This window comes from Xenopus laevis, chromosome 2L (assembly GCF_017654675.1).
Source record: "Xenopus laevis strain J_2021 chromosome 2L, Xenopus_laevis_v10.1, whole genome shotgun sequence".
NCBI classification, from domain to species: Eukaryota; Metazoa; Chordata; class Amphibia; order Anura; family Pipidae; genus Xenopus; species Xenopus laevis.
In genome coordinates, this window is record NC_054373.1 from 152,841,952 (window position 1) to 152,864,321 (window position 22,370).

The following is a 22,370-nucleotide window of genomic DNA, read 5'->3' on the forward strand; positions in this document are numbered from 1 at the left end:
CTAAGGAGAAAAAGCAGGATTTCCATTTTTTCTTTGTCATAGGTACACTGAGCACAAGTATTCATTTCCACATTATGCATCTGTTCAAATCAGAAAAGGCCTTGGCATTTCAGATTTCAAAGCTGTTATCATGTTGGGATTAACCAATATCATGCCAGGACAATCCAACACTACGGAGACTCATCCATACATCATATCACTGTGTCTGGTGGGGGAATAACCCAGATGAGTTAAAGGAGTCGCAAGAAGATAAATGCTTTCCCCAGTGGAGAATTTAGGTTGAACTCTGCTTGTGAGAGACCGGGGAATCAATTGAAACTGAAGGAATAGTTTATCTTGCAAAACACTTTTAAGAGATTTAACTGTTGGATATTTTGCACTTGCTTTTTGGCTACATGCTCAAATACATTTTATTGTGGGTACTTCTAAAAACTGTGCGTGTGTGCAGAGATGGGTGGGTCAGAATGAGCACAAAATTATGTGTAGATGTCATTTACGACCACAAGTGCCGTTTTAGTCTCGATAATTTGGCTGCAGTTGTTGTGTGAAAAAATTCCATTCAGTGGGTACTTTTGTCAAAGGTCTCTCCTTGCACTTACACTAGGTTGCACTGTACTGTCCATTCTGTCTTCTGTTCTGAACATAGCGCAGTGTGCCTACTGATGCAGGTGACCCCTGGAGCTCTAAGGGCTCTTAAACACGTCCGTTTTCTCCTGCGCTCCCTTGAGTTGTGCTTTCTTCCGTTCAGCCGCAGGGGATCACAAGAGTAGACACACTCAATTATTGTGAAGGGGGCTGTACTCAAGTCCGACCCAAGTCCAATTGGTGTAACTTATGCCGCTCTCCGTCAAAATTATGTGTGCGCACAATGCTTTAGGCACAGTTGAGCTGCACTTATTAATGCAGGCCGCTGAGTAGACACACTCAATTATTGTGAAGGGGGCTGTACTCACACAGACGCATGTATGCGCCGAACACAGGTGAAATGCAACATGCTGCGTCCCAGCCTGCGTTTGCCACTTACTTGCATCTGTGTAAGTACAACTCTTGCGCTCCCCTGCGGCTGAACGGAAGAAAGCGCAACTCAGGGGAGCGGAGGAGAAAACAGCTGTGTGTAAGAACCCTAAAGGTGGAGGTAGCTTTATTTCAGCGGCCTGCATCAAAATGTGCAGCTCAACTATGCCTAAAGCATTGTGCGCACACATAATTTTGATGGAGAACGGCATAAGTGACACCAATCGGACTTGGGTCGTCAAAGAACCCTTTTATGAACAATTAAATTTGTTGTGTGCACAGGACTCAAAATTTGTATGTGCGTGCATAGTTTAGAGGGAACATTGCTCACTGTCATAGGATGGGAAGTATATGGCTTAAAAACTCCTGTTCACTGTTTTTATTATAGCCTGAAATAAAGCTTTGACTTTTTAAACTACAGCTGGCAGGACATCCTCCCTAAACTTTTTCACTGTCATTCACCCTTGTATATATTTAACTTTCTAGCCATGTAAGACTGGAATTCTGGGGGAAAATACTCTTTTGTGGGAAAAAATGGTGATTTGCATCCAAAATATGGCAATTTGCAAAAAGGACACTGTTGTGATAGATATATATATATATATATATATATATATATATATATATATATATGTGAGTCAATAGGTGTACTAGGTGTACTTATTAGAACAGGATGGATACGTTGTGTGCTCAGCACAATTATACAAACGGTTGTGACTACAAATAACTATGATAAATATTATCAATATGCACACAACCTTGTATTTGCTATAGCCCACCTACACAGATCTTTCTGTAAAAAAGATAAAGCCAAATAGGGTTGTTTTGATTCCAATAAGGAATAATGATATGTTAGTTGGGATGATTACAAGGTACTGTTTTATCATTAAGAGAAAAAGGAAATTAAAATTTTGAATTATTTGATTAAAATGGAGTTCATGGGAGAAGACATTCCAGTAATGCATGCTTCCTGGTTAATGGATCCTATACCTTTGGAAAGTTTAAATCACTTTCCAAATATGATGTTTGGACTGCTCTATTGTCCCAGTTAGTGCAGTATAGACCTGCCTACCTGCATTGCTTATTTGGTGTCACCTTCCTGTTATGAATACGGACACCTTTTTTGCTTGAATATATATAAACATGCAACACATTTTTGGGCTATACAGACCAATGGGGTTAATCATCAGCTACTATACTAGAGCATGGGTTACACTGGACTCTTACACTTAAGGCAGGGACTTCGCAAAAGGGAAGTATTGAAGGTGCAGTGTAGTGCAGCTACAACTCCCACAGGCTACTGTGCTTTAAACAATAAAGAAATGGGTGCCAGGAGGTTCTTGCAGTTAAACAGAACAAATTTTTATTTTTTATACTACATGCTATTCTTGCCTGATGGGAGAGCTACCTCCTTGTTATCCCTCCTAGTTAGAGCCAAGCTGCTCTTGCTACTTAACCTACCTATCTTACTCTCCTAGAGAGTACTATTACAGGTAGTATCCTATCTCTAGCTGGCCTCATTCACGGGGTACCTGCTCCCCAACTTTACTCTGTAGAGCAGGGGTCCCCAAACTTTTTTTTTACCCGTGAGCCACATTCAAATGTAAAAAGAGTTGGGGAGCAACACAAGCATGAAAAAGTCCATAAGGGTGCCAAATAAGGGCTGTGATTGGCTATTTGGTAGCCCCTATGTGGACTGGCAGCCTACAGGAGGTGCTACTTGGCACTATACTTAGTTTTTATGCAAGTAAATCTCACTTCCAAGACTGGAATTCAAAAATAAGCACCTGCTTTGAAGACACTGAGAGCAACGTCCAAGGGGATGGAGAGCAAAATGTTGCTCACGAGCTACTGGTTGGGGATCACTGCTCTAGAGGTATTGGTCCCTCTAGGTCACGTGGCTTAACTGGGCCTTGTTCTACCCAGGCTCCCTGGCAACATCCAGCTGGATCAGCAACCAGAAGCCAAAGAGAAAGCTCCACCCCTTCTCACTCACTATACCAAAGTGTGACTGAAAGTGGTCACAACCCTTCTTGGCCAATAATACAACTATGCAAATTACTACTAGCTACATGGTCATCCGCCTAGCAACTAGGGAGATCAGGAAGTGTAGGGATTTAAAGCCATTTGGGCACATTAACCCTATGGGTCCCTACATATATATATTGCTTTCATTTACATCTTCTTCTGTGATTCAAACCACATACCCTTGAAACTGCTATTCTGATTCCCAAAATGCTCTGCTCTATTTGTGCAACTGTCTAACATGCATTGCTCTGTTACCTGCTTCTTGTGCTCACAGCATTTGTGCTACAAACCATGTAGCAAGTAACCAAAAAAGATGAAGGAAGCCTTAAAGCAGAACTTTGCTGCATTTAAATGTATTAAGTTGTGCCACTACATGTTTCAGGGCCACAAGCCCTTTCTCAAGTGTAGCCCGAAAAACATGTAGTGGCACAACTTAATAAAGTTAATAAAGCCTAAGATTGATCAGCCAAAATTGGAACACTGGATATTTCTGATTTCTGCTACAAACCATGAAGTTTTTTTGCATCAAAGTTTTGTTATTATGTTCCCTTTCTGTCAGAACACCTAAAAATGACATCTCTTTCCATTGTTTCTGTCACTTTCATCAGCTTGTGCCTGGGAAGGTATTACATTGGGAATTCAATGAACAGCACAGCAAGCATATAAATGCCATAAATAATGTGATAGGAAAAAGATTTCTTTATATTTTCAGGCTCTGGAATAAAATAATTCGGATGTTTTTTCAGACTATACGAAGACAAGCTCGGTGCTGAGAGGTATCTCATTTTAAGTCAAGTTATTGCTGTATATTTATTTAAAGGGATACTGTCATGGAAAAACATGTTTTTTCCAAAACACATCAGTTAATAGTGCTGCTCCAGCAGAATTCTGCACTGAAATCCATTTCTAAAAAGAGCAAACAGGTTTTTTTTATATTCATTTTTAAAATCTGACATGGGACTAGACATTTTGTCAATTTCCCAGCTGCCTCAAGTCATGTGACTTGTGTCTGCACTTTAGGATGGAATTACGTTCTGGCAGTCTGTTATTTCTCCTACTTAATGTAACTGAATGTGTCTCAGTGGGACTTGGCTTTTACTATTGAGTGCTGTTCTTAGATCTTCCAGGGAGCTGTTATCTTGTCTTAGGGAGCTGCTATCTTGTTACCTTACTATTGTTCTGTTGTTTGGCTGCTGGTGGGGGAGAAAGGGAGGGGGCAATATTACTCCAACTTGCAGTACAGCAGTAAAGAGTGATTGAAGTTTATCAGAGCACAAGTCACATGACTGGAGGCAGCTGGGAAATTGACAATATGTCTAGCCCCATGTCAGATTTCAAAATTGAATATAACAAAATCTGTTTGCTCTTTTAAAAAATGGATTCAGTGCCGAATTCTGCTGGAGCAGCACTATTAACTGATGCGTTTTCAAAAAAACATGTTTTCCCATGACAGTATCCCTTTAAAGTTCACCTGCCTTGGATTGGTAGGTAAGCACATTTCTGGGTTGATCTTTGATCTATGCCATCTACATTTATTGTCTGGCAACTGCAGTCACCCACAGATATAATAGACACAGACAAACTACATTACATAGTCTGAATGTTTGTTATTAGTACATGTGTGTGTATAAAGATTACCAGGGGATTTGATTACACAGGTATGGGACCTGTTATGCATAATGCTTAGGCCAAGGGATTTTCCAGATAAGGGATCATTCTGTAATTTGGATCTCTTTAGAAAAGAATCATTTAAACAATAAATAAATCCAATTGAATAGATTTGCCTCCATAAAGGATTAACTATGTCTTTATTGGGACAAAGTAGAAAGCACTATAACAGAGAAAAAGGAAATTGTTTTTAAAATCCTGAATAATTTGATTAAAATGGAGTCTGCTGGAGATGGCCTTCCTGTAATTCAGAGTTTTCTGGATAATGGGTTTCCAAATGTTAGATCCCATACCTCTACTGCATATGAGAGCAGTTTGTTTGAAAATTAATAATATTCATATTAAAAGGGTAAGTATTACTGTTACTTTACAAGGTATCGTCCCAGATCAGGAGATGATTTGCACTGAATGCAGCAGAATAGTAAATGATAGAACAGCAATTGTCAAATGGTGGTGCCTTCCCTCTGGGCATTCCTGGCAGTAGATAGGCCCAGACAGAAGGTGGATATAGGTTATGTACTGCTTTATTATGCTAGATAAAGAGTGATTGAAGTTTATCAGAGCACAAGTCACATGACTTGGGGAAGCTGGGAAATTGACAATATGTCTAGCCCCATGTCAGATTTCAAAATTGAATATAAAAAAATATGTTTGCTCTTTTGAGAAATGGATTTCAGTGCAGAATTCTGCTGGAGCAGCACTATTAACTGATTCATTTTGAAAACATTTTTTTTCCCATGACAGTATCCCTTTAACTATAATAAGTGTTACACAGACCAATAGTATTAACTCAGTATTGACTATAGTTCTACTGTGACAGTGCTACAACCCTCACAGTTAATAGAATTCAAGTCTGCATATCTGGATTGGCCGCACAGTGCAAGACGAAAGTTGACCCAGTACAGTAGTTTTGAAGATCAGCCATAATACTGTTGTTTGATTTATCTGTTGTGTTCTGTTAGAAGGTAAATACACACAGGCATGGCCCAAAGTTCCAGGTTGGTATATCAAGCTTGGGCCTTAGGGTTTTCTGGATAAGGGATCATATTAAGATGGGGTCTTATGGTTTTCTGGATAAGAGTTAATAATAATGTGATGGCATCTTCATCTGCAACAATATTTCTGTACTTTTTGAGTTTACTTAAATAAATCAATACTTGTGTCTTGGGGAATAAGGAAACTTTGCATACCTACCACTCAAAAACAAATTTAGGTTATATGCTTGGTGTGCATTAAAAAGTCTTGAGTGCCATTCATACACCATCCTACTACATAATCTTAGCAGTCTTTCTTTGAACAGGATCTACTTTGAGAATAGCAGCCGTGTGCTTACTCTTTCAAGTCTCTGGGGGGCCGATTCACTAACTTCGAGTGAAGGATTCGAAGTAAAAATCGTACGGCTATTCGACCATTCGATAGTCGAAGTACTGTCTCTTTAAAAAAAACTTCGACCCCCTAGTTCGCCATCTAAAAGCTACCGAACTCAATGTTAGCCTATGGGGAAGGTCCCCATAGGCTTGGCTAACTTTTTTTGATCGAAGGATATTCCTTCGATCGTTGTATTTAAATCCTTCGAATCGTTCGATTCGAAGGATTTAATCGTTTGATCGAAGGAATTATCCTTTATCCTTTGTTCGATCTAACTATCTGCGCTAAATCCTTCGACTTCGATATTCGAAGTCAAAGGATTTTAATTCCTAGTCGAATATCGAGGGTTAATTAACCCTCGATATTCGACCCTTAGTGAATCGGCCCCTAAGTTATATTTAACAAAGTTATAAAAAAAATAGTTCTCCATAAAATTCCTCCAGCAAACAAAAAATCACTGACCTTGTTTTTTGAGCAGAGCACAAACATCAGATAGCAGAGCCAGGAGTCAGGAATGGCCCCCATTGGATGATCTTCCTACAACAATCTGGAAATCAGGGAACTAAAGCTGTTTTGTTGTAGAGCTATAACTTTTAGCTATCTAACAGTATTTTCTACAAAATTGTATTCCTAACTTTCATAAATATTCCCTTTTAAGAGTTAATATCCAGTTTCTGATCTTTTAAATGTCTTCCTGAAGCAACAGTTCTATGACGACTTATTAATATTCAGCTGAAGTGGAAATCAGACATCCAGGCTAAAAAGAAAATGCTAAAATACAATTATGTTTTCAGTATTTTAATAACTTGTAGAGTACAGTTCATTAATTTTATCTTTAGGAAAACATAATTAGCCACAAATACCAGTGATTTGATATATATCTGTGTTTGACAGATCATCATTACGCATTAGGATACAGTAGTTTATTAGTAATTGCAAAAATGTATATTTTTTTTATAGTAGTAAATAAGTAAGAAGAACATTTTCTATCAAAGCGCAGAATTGCACCAGGGTAGTTGACAATAGCAAAGAAAAACTATAGAAAACAACAGTTCAGTCCAACTACCGGCATCATGATTGACCTGAGTGCAGGTAGTTGGACTGAACTTTTCTTTAGTTTTAGTTTGAGTAACTACTGTAATATCCAATGGAGCACCATCTCATGTTTTATTTATACTAGGATGGGGTAAGAGTAATTTTTGATTAGAGGTGCACAGGGTCTGACTGGCGGGCCCCGGGCTGCTGATTTGGGGGGCCCCTGCCACAACCCCCCTCGGGCCTCCCACACATACTTTTTTTCTGCTTGCGGCTGCAACCAGGGGCCACGGAGGGAGGTTGGGGCCACAGCAATGGTGGGTCTGGGCCAGGGGGGCCCACCAGGTTTTTTCCTGGTGTCCTGCCAGCCCAGTCCGACCCTGGAGGTGTTGTCCCTGTCTATTGAAAATACAGTTGCCAATTGCAACCAATCAGCAGTTAACTTTGTTCTATCAATTGCAAAATTAGAAAACAAAAGAAAGACCTGATTTAGTACATACGTTTTTTAAACCAAAAACTTCTACTCATTAAGGGGCAGTCGAAATGCAAAGTGTCAGAATTATGCAAATTGTCTGGAGCAGCCATTTGAACTGTTTAAATGTAATCATTATCTTTATATTATTTAGTGGAATCAATAGAAAAAAAACATTTTCAAATAGTGGCTTTCTCAGGCTGAAGTAAGAGTAGGAAATGCTCTGTGGACTTCATGGTAGGCATTGCGAAGCAGAACATAAGGAAAGCAGGACTCCAGCATGTCCACTGTCAGGAATGAAGACTCCTCTACAATCTGAAAGGAAAAGAATTAAAAAGTGATGTAACAACATGAACCAGAGCAGGCTTTCTAGCTTTAGGAAGAGACCGTCATGATATCAGAGTTTATAGATTTTAGAAATAACCTAGCAATGTACTGTGTTACCTTTCAGGAATCCATATTCGAAAAATTCATATAATGTTAGTCCTTATTCAGCACATTCATATTACATTTATATTCATATATTTATTACGTATAAAGCCTGAATCAAGGCTTGGTCAGCTCTTTTTGCAAGATTCCATTAAATATTAACTGTTCAGCAAAACCAAATCCAAACCCTTTTAGGCCCATTTATTAAAGGTAACATTTTAATGGTATTTAGAGCTTTTTGAAACCACAATTAAACTCCATTTTTCTAAAACCACAAATGCCATGAAAGATATTAAAAGATGCTCATATTTAAAGTACTAACTGAAAAAAAACACTGAATGATGTGCTAAAAATAGAAATATCTCTAAAACCTTTAACATTTTTTTGTTGTTCAGATAATTACTAAAAAATTACTAAATTAATTAAAAAACTGAATGATTAAAAAAAAGGTCCAATATGATCAGTGCAGCCCCATTGACTTCTATGGAACCTTGACTGTTCTTCTAATAGAGATAAATTTAAAGCAACTGGACTATTTTTTCCACTCATCTGAGTGGCCTCTTTGGTTCATTTAGGCAGTTGGGAATTCCCCTGAATTTTAAACCCTTAAAGGAAAACTATACCCCCAAAATGAATACTTAAGCAACAGATAGTGTATATCAAATTGAATGACATATTAAAGAATCTTACCAAACTGGAATATATATTTACATAAATATTGCCCTTTTACATCTCTTGCCTTGAACCACCATTCGTGACTCTATCTGTGCTGCCTCAGAGATCACCTGACCAGAAATACTACAACACTAAGGGGCCGATTCATCAAGGGTCGAATATCAAGGGTTAATTAACCCTCGATATTCGACTAGGAACTAAAATACTTCGACTTTGAATATCGAAGTCGAAGGATTTAGCGCAAATGCTGCGATCGAACGATCGAAGGATTATTCCTTCGATCGAACGATTAAATCCTTCGAATCGAACGATTCGAAGGATTTTAATCCAACGATCGAAGGAATATCCTTCGATCAAAAAAACTTAGGCAAGCCTATGGGGACCTTCCCCATAGGCTAACATTGACTTCGGTAGCTTTTAGCTGCCGAAGTAGGGGGTCGAAGGTTTTTTTAAAGAGGCAGTACTTCGACTATCGAATGGTCGAATAGTCAAACGATTTTTAGTTCGAATCCTTCGATTCGTAGTCGTAGTCGAAGGTCGAAGTAGCCCATTCGATGGTCAAAGTAGCCCAAAAAACACTTCGAAATTCGAAGTTTTTTTACTTCGAATCCTTCACTCGAGCTTGATGAATCGGCCCCCAACTGTAACAGGAAGAAGTGAGGAAGCAAAAGGCAGAACTCTGTCTGTTAATTGGCTCATGTGACCTTACATGTGGTTTGTATGTGTGCACAGTGAATCTTACAATCTCAGGGGGCGGCCCTTATTTTTTAAAATGGCAATTTTCTATTTATGATTGCCCAATGGCACATACTACTAAAAAAGTAATATTATTATGATAATGGTTCATTCACATGAAGTTTTACACATGAGCTGTTTTACTCAGTATCTTTTAATAGAGACCTACATTGTTTGGGGGGTATAGTTTTCCTTTAAGGGTAATACAATACGTAAGGGTAATCCATCTGAAACTCACAGAGATGTGAAAGTCTGATCCAGTCTCAATTATTCTCATTGAGGTTTGTGTTAATTTTGCAATGTACATACATAGAAGTGTGAAACCACCAGGGTAAGGATGCCAAAGGGGCATTGTTCATGGGTGACAAAATGTGTCCCTCTGCTCAGGGATGGTGGTTCCAGTTTGGCATAAATGGCTTCTTCACTCCTCTTTTAAACCATATGTCTTCTTAATCCAAAATATGCAGCTTGCTGTGCTTAAAGGAGTGTCCATTTTCCTTTAGGTGTAGCAAGACTGGTGAGTCTTGAAGAATTAGTCCTTCAAGTCCACTTGATTACTCAGTGTTTTTTATTCTCCCCAATGTATAGATCTGTTCATGATTCACTTCACTGGACAGCATAAATCAAATTACTTTTATTGTGTTGAGTCTTTTAGGTATACCAAATGCTGTCTCAGGGTGACGCTTTGTTTGAAAACATAGGAATGCAATGTTTATTAATACTAATATTAGTTATATAATTGAACACTTGGCAACATTGTACAGCATGACAGCAATCAAATATTTGCTATATCTTCACAAATTGGCTATCGATGACTGCCCAATTGCAAAGTTACTCAGTATCCATAAACGACCCGGACTGTTTTCAACACAGATTTATTTATATAAATATTAATAATAATGTAAATAATTTAACTGTAGGCAGGGGATAGAGTGTTAGCTTTGGACACCAGAATAAAAAAAGATTAAGGGGCCGATTCACTAACTTCGAGTGAAGGATTCGAAGTAAAAAAACTTCGAATTTTTGTGCTCCTCGATTATCGAATTGGCGTAAATTCGCCTGAGTAGAATGATTCGAATAGATCGAGCGCAAAAACGCTGCGACTATTCGCCATTCGATAGTCGAAGTACTGGATCAAGCGCAAAAACGCTGCAACTATTCGCCCATTTGATAGTCGAAGTACTGTCTCTTTTAAAAATACTTAGACTGCCTACTTCGCCACCTAAAACCTACCGAATTGCTTTAAAAGCCTATGGGAAAGTCCCATAGGCTTGTTTTCCAAGTTTTTGATCGAATAAAAAGGCATTCGAGCGAATATTCGATCGAGCGCCTATTCGCCTGGCAAATATTCGCCTATTCGCCCGAATTGCCTATTCGATTCTATTCGATTCTATTCCCCAGTCAAATTTCGAGGGATTTAACCCCTCGAAATTCGACCCTTGATGAATTTGCCCCTAAGTATATAGTAGGTAAAGTATTGCTCTAGTTACCAGCTATGTTGTATTACTGCAGTTTCTTATAAGATGGCTCAAATATACATATGTGAATAATAAGTAATAAGGCATAGCCTATTAGCCTGCTGTTGCAGCAGAAGACAAAGATAAGAAGGAATCATTTACACTGCATCGAGAAAAACAAACTGTATAGCAAAGGACCCTCAATGGCTTACAGAACTCTTGGGGATTGTGTGTCAATGATAATCTATTGAACAAGAAGGTTCATCAAGCATTGGTTGAAACATATTGATCAACTCAATAGAAGAGCCAAAAAAAAACGAGCGTTGTCCCTATTTAATATACAATTACAGCACATGGAACATCGAAAGCTTTAATCTTCAGCTTCATGTGCAGCAATTTCTTTGTGTGCTGTTACCAGAACAAGCTCCGTGCCTTGAATGCTGATTATGTCTTAAGCTTTAAAGGTTCATAGCGCTGCTGTAAAAAAAGATCACACTTTGCATGCCATATCTGCCCTGTACTCCATTAATGCAAGGGACCTCACATTGAAATCTCCCCTTTATCTGCGGCTGATTGGAAAAAGCTGAATATCAGGTAGTGGCATCAGAAACAGATGGGACACCAGGGCTTATAGATGTATACTACATTTGTGTTTGTAGAATACTGTAAATGAGAATATTTTGAACACCTGCAGCAATGTACAGGCTACAGCCGATGCCCAAACCCTGCTGCCTGCCATCTTGAAGCATCTCTGTATGTTGATTACTCATTGCTAAAAGGGAAAAACGCTTCTAATGGGTTTTAGACAAATGAAGCCAGGTTTGGTAAATATCTTTATTGATGTCGACAGCTTTGGTCATTCTCATTCCCACTGTGATAAATACTGAGCGACTCATAACGAGGCCCAAACTTCATTACCTCTTTCACAGACAGTGCACAGCGACGTGCAGGGTGGAATGAGAAAACCCTCACAGAATTAGCATTAATTGAGGTCCCTCAGCAAATCTAATCAAGCAGTTAGAAAAAAAATGTACTTATTTCATTTCACATCAAGGTTTTCATAGTGGCTTATAATAACAAAGATTGTTTGGTGCATTTATTGTTTTACTGCTTCTCCAAACAGGTCTTGCAAGAAACGTTATCTGTGCATGAGAGCCAGATATTTTCTACAGTTAAACTATACAGTTAGAATGAGCCAAATAATCAAGGCAAATTTAGTATAAAGAGACCATGACTGGACAAAGCTCCTGAGTCCATGGAGTGGAGACTGGGGGGCCCATAATTCTACCTCCATGGACATTAAATCCAGGAGCTTAACAAGAGTGTAACCCCCCACCACCAGAAACATTTTCGGAAGGCCCGGTGAACGCTTCTCTGCAACCCCCCTCTGCGGCAGGGAGGGGGATTTGAACACTATAGAGAAAACAAACCCTGCTTAAAAGGTATCAGTTCTGAGATCAACTGGCCCCTGTATTGTTTACCCCTAAAATTCAGACAGTAAAGTTCATGTATGTAATTCCCCTGCCTTGTTCACACCTGTAACACCTCTATTGCTCACACCCCTAAAGACCTGTACTGTTCACTTCTCAGGCTAGGATCGCCAGCTTTTTGCCCGGTGAAATCTGGGCAGGGGCGAGGCTGTGACGCAGTACGAGTCGGTGCCATCAAGCAGCGGGACCATGTCAATCATAGGAAATCCTGCTTGGTTTTTCTAATTTGGAAAACTGGGCAGGTAGTTTTGACCCTTCAAAGAAACAGGCAGTCCGGGTCAAAACTGGGCAGGTGGCAACCCTACCTCAGGCTCAGACTGAAAGTGCCCACATTAGTAGTTTACCTGTTCACACTATCATACAAACTACTGGAGTGGCACCAGCATTGTGTCACTGTATGTAGCACAGCACCTTGTGGGTAATTGAGCAATAACCTTAGGCCATTATGGCACATGGGGGTGATTATGAATGCTGCTCTGTTCATTTGAATGGGGTCACATGAAAGTATCCAATTCAATTTCAGGCAATTATTGCTTGAATGCTTTAAAATGCCAGGGAATTCCCAGATTCCCAGAAGTTGAACTGAAGAAGCCACTCAGATGAGAGGTGAAGCAACTTTTAACTGGGGTCTTAACATATTAGTTATTTAAAAAGTTGTTTGTGACCATCAACAAATTGATTTGTATGAATTCCTCTGAAAACATGCACTAACATAAATTAAAGGATAACTTTTGCATTAAAGGACCAGTAACACAAACATTTTTTATTAAAAAAATCAATTCTACCCACACTAATAATAGAACTAACTTGAATAATGTTTATTAATATTAATGCTTTATTAAAAAAATACTGTTTGAAAACACTGCTTCCTGTCTACTGAAAAACGGCAATGGGGCGACTCACTCTGTAGATCTGCGCTCCACATCTTCCCCCTAACCCGCCTTCTGCCAAAACCGGAAGTGATGCGACTTTGGCAGCGGCAGGAATGTGTCAGTGATGTCTGCTATCAAACAACGTGTCGCTGTGAAGCTGCTGCTGAAACCTATTACCCCGTTGTAATCACTCCTTGTGCAGCTTGTCACCTGCCAAACTCCAAGTCTCAGCCAAGTATCAGACAGACATTATGTTTTTCTGGGCAGTATTTGAGATATATGAATTAAATAAAATGGGGAGAGTTGGCCATAACAAACAGTCATGGCAAACAGCTGTCCAATAAATACTACCCATGATTTGTTGCTATAGGTTACTAGATCTTTAGAAAACTTTGCAACTATGATTATATTACCCCTTTAATGGTGTATTTGTGACTGTCCTCAACTTACCCATGCTGTATGCACCCTCAAAAAATTAATGTAAAAAAACTGCTCTTTTAAGAACTTTTTCAAATTATATTATTTTTTCTCATTTTCAAGATATTATCTTAATTAATTATATTAATTCATATTTCCTGTATACTTTCCTAGTGTGACTGTTTCCAACATGTATCAGCAATTTGGCATGCCATGACTGAATTGTTAGCAATAGGAAAATAAAGTTTGGTTGGAGTGAAAGGACACAATAATCTCTAAATAAAGCTTTTATCCTACAAATATTCAGCTTTCACTAGTGTTTCTGTGAGTGCTTCTTACCTGCAGGATTTTGCAAGCTTTCCTAATTATAGTGTGATACTCAGGTTTTAATAAAATGTGCGTGATTTCTTTCTCTGTACAGTACATTCTCTCTGCTGTCTCCTAGCAGCGCCTTAGATACACAAAAAAAAGGAAAGAAATGTTCCATATATTTGATTTAGTTCAGCGCTCAATTAATTTGTTAACCTTATCTTTGTGTGGGTAGAAACTCCTTACTGCAATAGGAATCTCTAGGCCACATGCAGTACGTATGTTAATCTGGTTATTCTCAGGTTTACTAAAGTGTGAAGAGAAAGAAGACATTGCAATGTGTAAGAAAAGATGCACAAATGTCTGCAAGTGAGTGTTATTGAGCAGTGGGTAACTTTTTGGGGATTGTTGGAGAAGGGGTAGTTGAAATGTGTGGATTATCAACACACAATATTGTTAATGTAGGGGTGGATGAACTTCTGTGATCACCTCAGTCTGATCCACCCCTGGTCCGACCACCGCTGCTACATAACCTAGAAACCATGGGCCCTGACTATGACTATTGGGATGCAGTGAGAATCCTGAAAAGTTGAGAGGAAAGGTCATTTGTACGCTTGGCCGTGTTCATAGTTGTAAATCAACAAGCATTTACAAAGTAGCATTAGAACTATGGGTGGGACCAATATTCTGTGTTTTATGGTCTAGCAGTTGCACACAAGAGAATCTTGACTAAAGTGGCATAAAAGTTGTTGCCACTGGAGAGGCCTGCCTACATGAGTATTTGTATTTGTAGCGTTTAGTAGAAAAAGAATAATGGTCTAGGCAGTTTTTCATTATTTGGGTTTGGGCTCTGTTTTCATTGCAAGCAAATCTTAAGGCTAAATTGTACAATGACATTCGTGACTTTGTGTGCTATGAAGTGATGAGAGGAGGAGAGAAAAAAGTTGGGAAAGGCAATATATTGAAACGCTTGCAAGGAGTACATTGCAGTAGTTAAGGCAGGAAATAATAACAGAAAAGTGTTTTAGTTGGGTCTAAGTTAAAGTAAAGTTGTATAGGGTAATGTTGTGAAGATGACAGCAACAGTAGATAGTTACATAGTTAAATTGGGTTGAAAAAAGACAAAGTCCATCAAGTTCAACCCCTCCAAATGAAAACCCAGCATCCATACACACACCCCTCCCTACTTTTAATTAAACTTCTATATACCCATACCTATACTAACTATAGAGTTTAGTATCACAATAGCCTTTGATATTATGTCTGTCCAAAAAACCATCCAAGCCATTCTTAAAGGCATTAACTGAATCAGCCATCACAACATCACCCGGCAGTGCATTCCACAACCTCACTGTCCTGACTGTGAAGAACCCCCTACGTTGCTTCAAATGAAAGTTCTTTTCTTCTAGTCTAAAGGGGTGGCCTCTGGTACGGTGATCCACTTTATGGGTAAAAAGGTCCCCTGCCATTTGTCTATAATGTCCTCTAATGTACTTGTAAAGTGTAATCATGTCCCCTCGCAAGTGCCTTTTTTCCAGAGAGAAAACAACCCCAACCTTGACAGTCTCTCCTCATAATTTAAGTCTTCCGTCCCTCTAACCAATTTAGTTGCACTTAGTCTCTGCACTCTCTCCAGCTCATTTATATCCCTCTTAAGGACTGGAGTCCAAAACTGCACTGCATACTCCAGATGAGGCCTTACCAGGGACCTATAAAGAGGCATAATTATGTTTTCATCCCTTGAGTTAATGCCCTTTTTATGCAAGACAGAACTTTATTTGCTTTAGTAGTCACAGAATGACACTGTTGTCATTTGAATGTGCGATGTAAAAGATAAATGTAAAAGATAAATGTGGCCATACACTATAAGATACGCTCGTTTAGGAACCTAAACGAGTGGATCTTAACCCGATATGCCCACCAAACGCAGGGGGTTAATCCGTAGGGTGAAACTATCAAACTACAATGAAGGAAATGGGCGCTGACGGGATGAGGACCGCATCAACTAGCCGATGCGGTCCTCGATCGCCATGAAAAATCAAACCTGCCCAATAGATATCTGTCCAATTGTTGGCCTGTTATCGATCAGGCAGACCTGTCAGAATGCCACATACACGGGCAGATAAGCTGCCAAATTAGTCTAAAGGACTGATATCGGCAGCTTTAATCAGAGTGCCTGTGTGGTTGATTTAAAGCTGATGTTGTTCAAGATATGCCAGCAATAAATGTATGAATAGTTATGGCTGCTCTATAACAGACTTAAATAAACCTCAGGGGGCATGTTCAGTAGGGGCTACAGCACAGGTGCTAATCGCAGGGTCCCAACGTGAGTACAAGTTGTATACCATTGCCTGTTAAGTCCTTTTGCACATTGTGTTTAAACAGAGTGTTTTGGGGTGACCTCCACTAGCATACATTTACCACTTATCCGTACCACCAGCCCACTACCCCAAGTTAATCCGTCTCCCCGGTCCTAACCATGTTTTAATCATCACTGGACTTTTCTATCCTATTTATCAGTAATAAAAGTTACGTTTTGATGGTGTATAAATACGAGTTTGTGGACATGCTTTGATTGGAGGGTGCAAATACATGGGTCAGTTCTTTCTCTTTCTTGTTCTCTTTTGAATTACCACTTGACCCTACACACCATCTTCTTTTTTTCTCATTTTATGGGAGGTGCTCCCCAACTTCTTTTTTACACCATATGCTGCATGTTATATCTATATGTATTTCCTCTGTATACGTCAGGGCCTGTTTATTAATGCAGGTCAGAAAATACACAAATGCAGTCTAACCTGCAGAAGGCTGAATAAAAGCTTGTTGGTTTCTATTGGTTATGGCGCTTGTATGCAGGCAGGATGGAAAGTGACTAGATAATAAATTGGTACCTCCTAGTGGGCTTAAAATGATCCTTTAAGAATACCCTAAATTAATGTATGAATTATTTGCATATGAAATATGTTGCTTTGGTAACATTATTTATAAATAGATTCAGTGTTTCATTTACATTCTTACACGTATGCACAACTGAGAGTATACCTGTCTAAGATACAGAAAATAAAGCATGATTTTATTTATAACTAGGTTATGATATTATAATCAGTGACAATGGAATGGTACCATTTGTATCAACAGCAGCGTTAACATTGCTTTATTTGCTAATGTCATCCCACTACTTTTATGAATAAACTGCTAAAATACGGGATTATGGATAACCGGTCCCTTTGGCAGAAAACAGGTTAATATTTTCCATCACACTGCATCTGATAAGCATGTGCGCTAATCCACATACATTTATTAGGTATATGGCATACTCTTCATCAAACCCTTTTCATAATAATGGAATGTATTGATGGCCCATTGCTCTGGAATATGTTTAAGCCCTCTGGCAGCGAAGATTAAGGACCTTTTTGCCTGGTACAAATCTCCAAAGCATGACTGTGGGGGCTGACACATTAGTTCCTAACTTGTACACCCTCCTTCTGTATCAACGCTGTCCACTCTCATTAGAAGCTCCGGCCCTCTGGAAATATTTGCATTTAAATTGCTTTTGCCGGTAAATCTGGGTCTATTTCCCGAATATAAATCTGGCTTGTGTAGATGGGAGAAAAAAGCATGAAAGATGGTGAGATGGCCTTAGGGACAAAAGGATGGGGTGGGGAGGGGAGTAAAAGGGCCAGAAAATAGCAAAGAAGTCAATTAAGGAATAGCAAAAGTCTGCATTCTCCAAGTCGTGCACAGAAACAAATGCAAACAGGGAAAAAGTTCACTCTGATGGGATAATATACTGTAATTTTCTAAAGGAGCCACAGATGGAACAGACCACAGTGAAGCATCTGGCGCACATTACTATAGTCATTGTTTCACGGAAAATATGTATGCCTTGTCTGCTCAGTTAATAATAAGGGTAGGTAATACTGTACAAATGAATTTTAGAAACTGTGGGATCTGTTATGCAGAAACCTATTATCCGGAAAGCTCCAAATTACAGGAGGGCCGTCTCCCATTGACTCTATTTTAATCAAATAATGAAAATGTTTAAAATATATTACCATTTTCTCTGTAATAATAAAACTGTACCTTCTACTTGACCCCAACTAAGATATAATTATTGGACGAAAAACAGCCAAATTGGGTAAGGTTTAAATTATTTTTTAGTAAAGTATGGAGATCCAAATTATGGAAAAGTCCATGCAGCATGGGTCATTTTTGTGCTGCAAAACATACATTGCTTCCTACCTATCTCGTGAGATGAGATATTAGCTATGTCAGCTTTACTAGGCTTATACATTATCCCTCTGTGAATGAAAACTGATGACTCTAGTAGAAGGGAGTAACAATGTCATTCTTCTTTAAGTCAAGAGAATGTATGTATGATATTTATAATATCTGAGACGTCCCCTGTATGGATTACTGCATAGACCTTTAGTTGGTCTGAAATGACAATTCTTTTGGCCGTTTTTAAATGTTCTTCGTCAGTAGAATTACACTTTACTCCCATATGTACAGTATATGAAGTATATTTCCTGTACAATAAGTCTATAAAGCACATAACACCATGGTGGATGCTACTCTGTGGGGGTTATTTATCAAGGTCAAGTTTTTTTATACCTCAAATGAACTCGGATGAACTTACAACTCAAATGGTTCCTAATTTAATAAAAAACATGTATCAGTGAGTTTGGGGTTAACAACCCAAAAACTGATCTAGTTTTCGGCAGGAAAAATTCCAAATTGATTCAGTTTTTGGGCAAAACCCTCCGAAAAAAAATGTAAACATCATGAAGGCTATTAACATCTTCAAATGCTTCAAGGGACCTCTGCCATTGACTCCTACATGGTTTTAGAAACATGTATCAGTGAGTTTGGGGTTAACAACCCAAAAACTGATCTAGTTTTCGGCAGGAAAAATTCCAAATTGATACAGTTTTTGGGCAAAACCCTCCGAAAAAAAATGTAAACATCATGAAGGCTATTAACATCTTCAAATGCTTCAAGGGACCTCTGCCATTGACTCCTACATGGTTTTAGATGGTGTATTTTTGGATTCAAGTTATTTCCAGGATCGGGGTATAATAAATCTGGAAACAGTTTCGTTTTTTTTAACCCGAAAAATCGATTTTTGACTCCAAAATAACCTTGAAAACTCAAACCTTAATAAATCTGCCCCTGAGTTCTGTACAACGGCTATTAGTCTGTATCATTCTTTTACATTTTAATGGTGGTTGGATTGAGATTTTTGTAAGAGTTTGTTTATATTACAATGTGGACTGCTAAAGAAGGAAAAAACATAGCTGGGAACTAAAAAATGAAAATTAATGAAAAAAAATAAGAATTAATTTAATCTTGTGGACATAAGGAACTGTCTAAATATAATTGATTAAAAACTCCTTGGAACTGCTTCTTCGCATTCTAAATTGTTGGTCACCTCTCTTTGTACTTGGGTAATACTAGGGAAATTTTTCCAATTTCTAACAATCAAAAGTCTACAAGCGTTTAGTATTTGGAAAGTCAGAAATTCAAAATTTTTGTTTGGAAGTTTTCCGTATAGATTCAGGACTAAAGCAGGTGTTTAATTAGTGATTTTCTTTGCCATCTGCATTATCAAATAAGAGATTTTTACAACATTTTTATTATCTTTACAGCAGCACATGGATCTCTTTGTGTTGACCTAAAGGTTTGAATAACGAAGAGCATTTTGTCCCCCAGCATACCTTATGAATAATTATAATGAATAATTCTATGCAAACTAGTCTTCTGCCCCATATGACATGATATACCAATTTATATTCAGGGGAACAAATTTAAGCCTGCAATTGAATATTTTGAAAACAAGATAAAACATTAAAATGTCTTTACAGAGCTTCAAACGTGAAGAATAAATTACTACCCAGAGCTGTTCCTTTTTTGGACTCAAATAAAAGTCTGTATGTTAAAGGCTTGCCCCATAAAATGCTTAGATGTTTGTAGACAACATAATGCATTCCATCATAATCATGACAATCATCTATAATTGATTTTATGATGTGAAACAGTGTGTGGCTTTCATATTTATTTTGAAATTTGTCTTAAAGCCCTTCCTCCTAGCCATAACTCTGTTTGCTTCCACTGAAGAAAAACACTTCGTATGAATAAAGCTGATCATTGGAACCAGTGGCATAAATTTGGGTGCCCAGGTCCTTCCGTAAAGTTTTTTTTAATGCCCACCACCCCCAGCAAAATCATGGGTCACTGACGATTCAGTAAAAAATCTTGAGACCCACAATTTTTTTGTGTCATGGGTGGTCTGGGATTTCTTTTCACTTTGCAGGAGGCCAAAACATTTTTCTGCCCCCCATTGGTGTCTGCTTCTCCTGTTGTTACGCCACTGAATGGGACACAATCTAAACAGCACATGACCCATTTTTAGGTCTTGACCCAAATGATAAGATTCCTGAAACAGGCCCTAGGAACGTATCCAACAAGGGGCCAGATGCAATATAATTAAAGGAGAAATAAAAATTCTCCTAATTCAGTTTTTTCCTTTAGATTTCAAGGGATAACCATGAGATAAGTTTTTACTTAAATCACATCACAAATTGAATCTCATCCACGACTTTTCACGTGATAAACCTTTTTCTAACTGAATTGAATCTGGCTGTCAAAACACTAGCAGCAGTGTCATCAAGCCACACCATAGGCCAATCATCATTGCGGAAATATGAAGCAGAAAAGAACAGCTACATCGCAATTCCCTGTGATGCAATGTCATGCAACCACTGAGATAATATGTGAATATAGTTCATAAATGTTCCTTTAAAGTAGTGATTTAAATAAAAAAGGATGCCAAGAATACAGTGGTTATTATAAACATATTACAGCAATATTTAAAAATGGAATAGGTCAGTGCTTATCTCCATATTCTCCATACATAACACAATGTGCTAATTAAAGCCAAGGGTGCTTGCTTAACAATTGTGGTACTTTCCAATGCTTAGGTCTAAAGTTCCATCTCTATTGTAGCTTTTCATTTATAGAAGCATCATGACACTTTCATGAATAAGCACATTAAAGTTAATTTGTTTTATCAGCCCATACTGCAGAGATTCAAATGTTTATTCAACGGGACAGTAGAAGAATAACCAGCAACAGGCTGAAAGCCTGGAAACTGTGTTTTATCCAAGAAACGGTGTTTTAAACTATTTAGACCTTACTTTCTAAGCATCTCAAAAATTTTTAATTTTCATCAGCCCGATAGTCAATGGTGTGGTGTGTTGTTTAAAAATAAGGAAATTACCTATATCTGGAGCAATTTAGAACATAAGAACTGTTCAAGGCTACTGTTACTTTTTCTGTCATATTTCCATATTCGGTGTCTGAGGCTTGGTAGGCAGTTGTCTATTCAACTTCAAATCATTTGGATAGGCTCTAACAACTCAATTGAGTAACAGAAAAATATGACACAAGTATACTTATAAAAGGCAGCAGATGATAATTTGCATAGAGTGCTCCAAGAGTTACTCCAAAGTCTTATGCATTGGCAACTGCTTTGAAGAATTTCATCATAATGTTTTCTTCTGCCTCTGATAAATCTGGGATGTTCAAATTAAAACTGAACACCAACTAAGCCTTATATACTCACGTGATAATAATACAATTACAGCATAACCTAAAATTTACATCAACCATTATTACCTTGTCATTTGTATCTAGAATTTTCCCATACACTTGAACTGTAATCTCTACAGAAGGGAACTGCTGTTAGGGACTGGTTCTGAACGCAAACCGGTGGATTCGATAGCAGAGATCGAACAATGAAGGAGGTGGCTAGTGAAGTGATGCTAACCCCCAACTGACTTAAATGCACTTAATCTGGAGAACCGGCCTGGTGGTTTAGCAGGAGGCAATTAAAGGTCCCCATAGACGCGACGATTCTTCTTGCCGAACGACCGATTTTAGGGAAGCCCGACCAATCCTTCGAAATTATCGTGCGGTTAGTGGTATTCGAACGATCGTAAATCTTACGATTTTTCGGCCGACGTCTGTCGGGAAATTGATCGGCCAGGTCAAAAAATCTTTGTCGGTCCCAGTGCAATCTCTCTATGTTTGCAGGGCCAAGCAGGCAGCTCCCCTTTGTTTTCCTGCCAAATTGGTCTTTTTAGTTGATGGTAGATTCGTACGATCGTTCTGAGAAGATCGTGGTCTCACGATCAGGATCTGATCTTTTAAAAATCTCAACATCTATGGCCAGCTTAAGAGTCTCTGAAATGTGTCCATGCAACTGGGACCTCTTAGCAAATGATAGCAAGTAACCAGTCTCTTTTCCGCCTACACACTGTTTCGTCAACAAAGTAACTAAATGCTTATTAGCCTCAGGCAACAAATATCAAAGTAACAACATCATGAAGCACAGATATCA

General features: G+C 38.5%; 1 protein-coding gene across 1 annotated transcript in view; it reads right to left on the minus strand.

The window, feature by feature from the left end:
- Nucleotides 1-6,860: 6,860 nt before the first annotated feature.
- The window catches only part of nckap1l.L (NCK-associated protein 1-like L homeolog), an 83,511-nt gene continuing 68,001 nt past the window's right edge, over nucleotides 6,861-22,370 (minus strand). Inside the window, exon 31 of the mRNA XM_018247538.2 lies at nucleotides 6,861-7,900. Within this exon, the coding sequence (XP_018103027.1) occupies nucleotides 7,781-7,900 (120 nt within the window). The 3' untranslated portion in view covers nucleotides 6,861-7,780. The remainder of the gene's footprint in view (nucleotides 7,901-22,370) is intronic.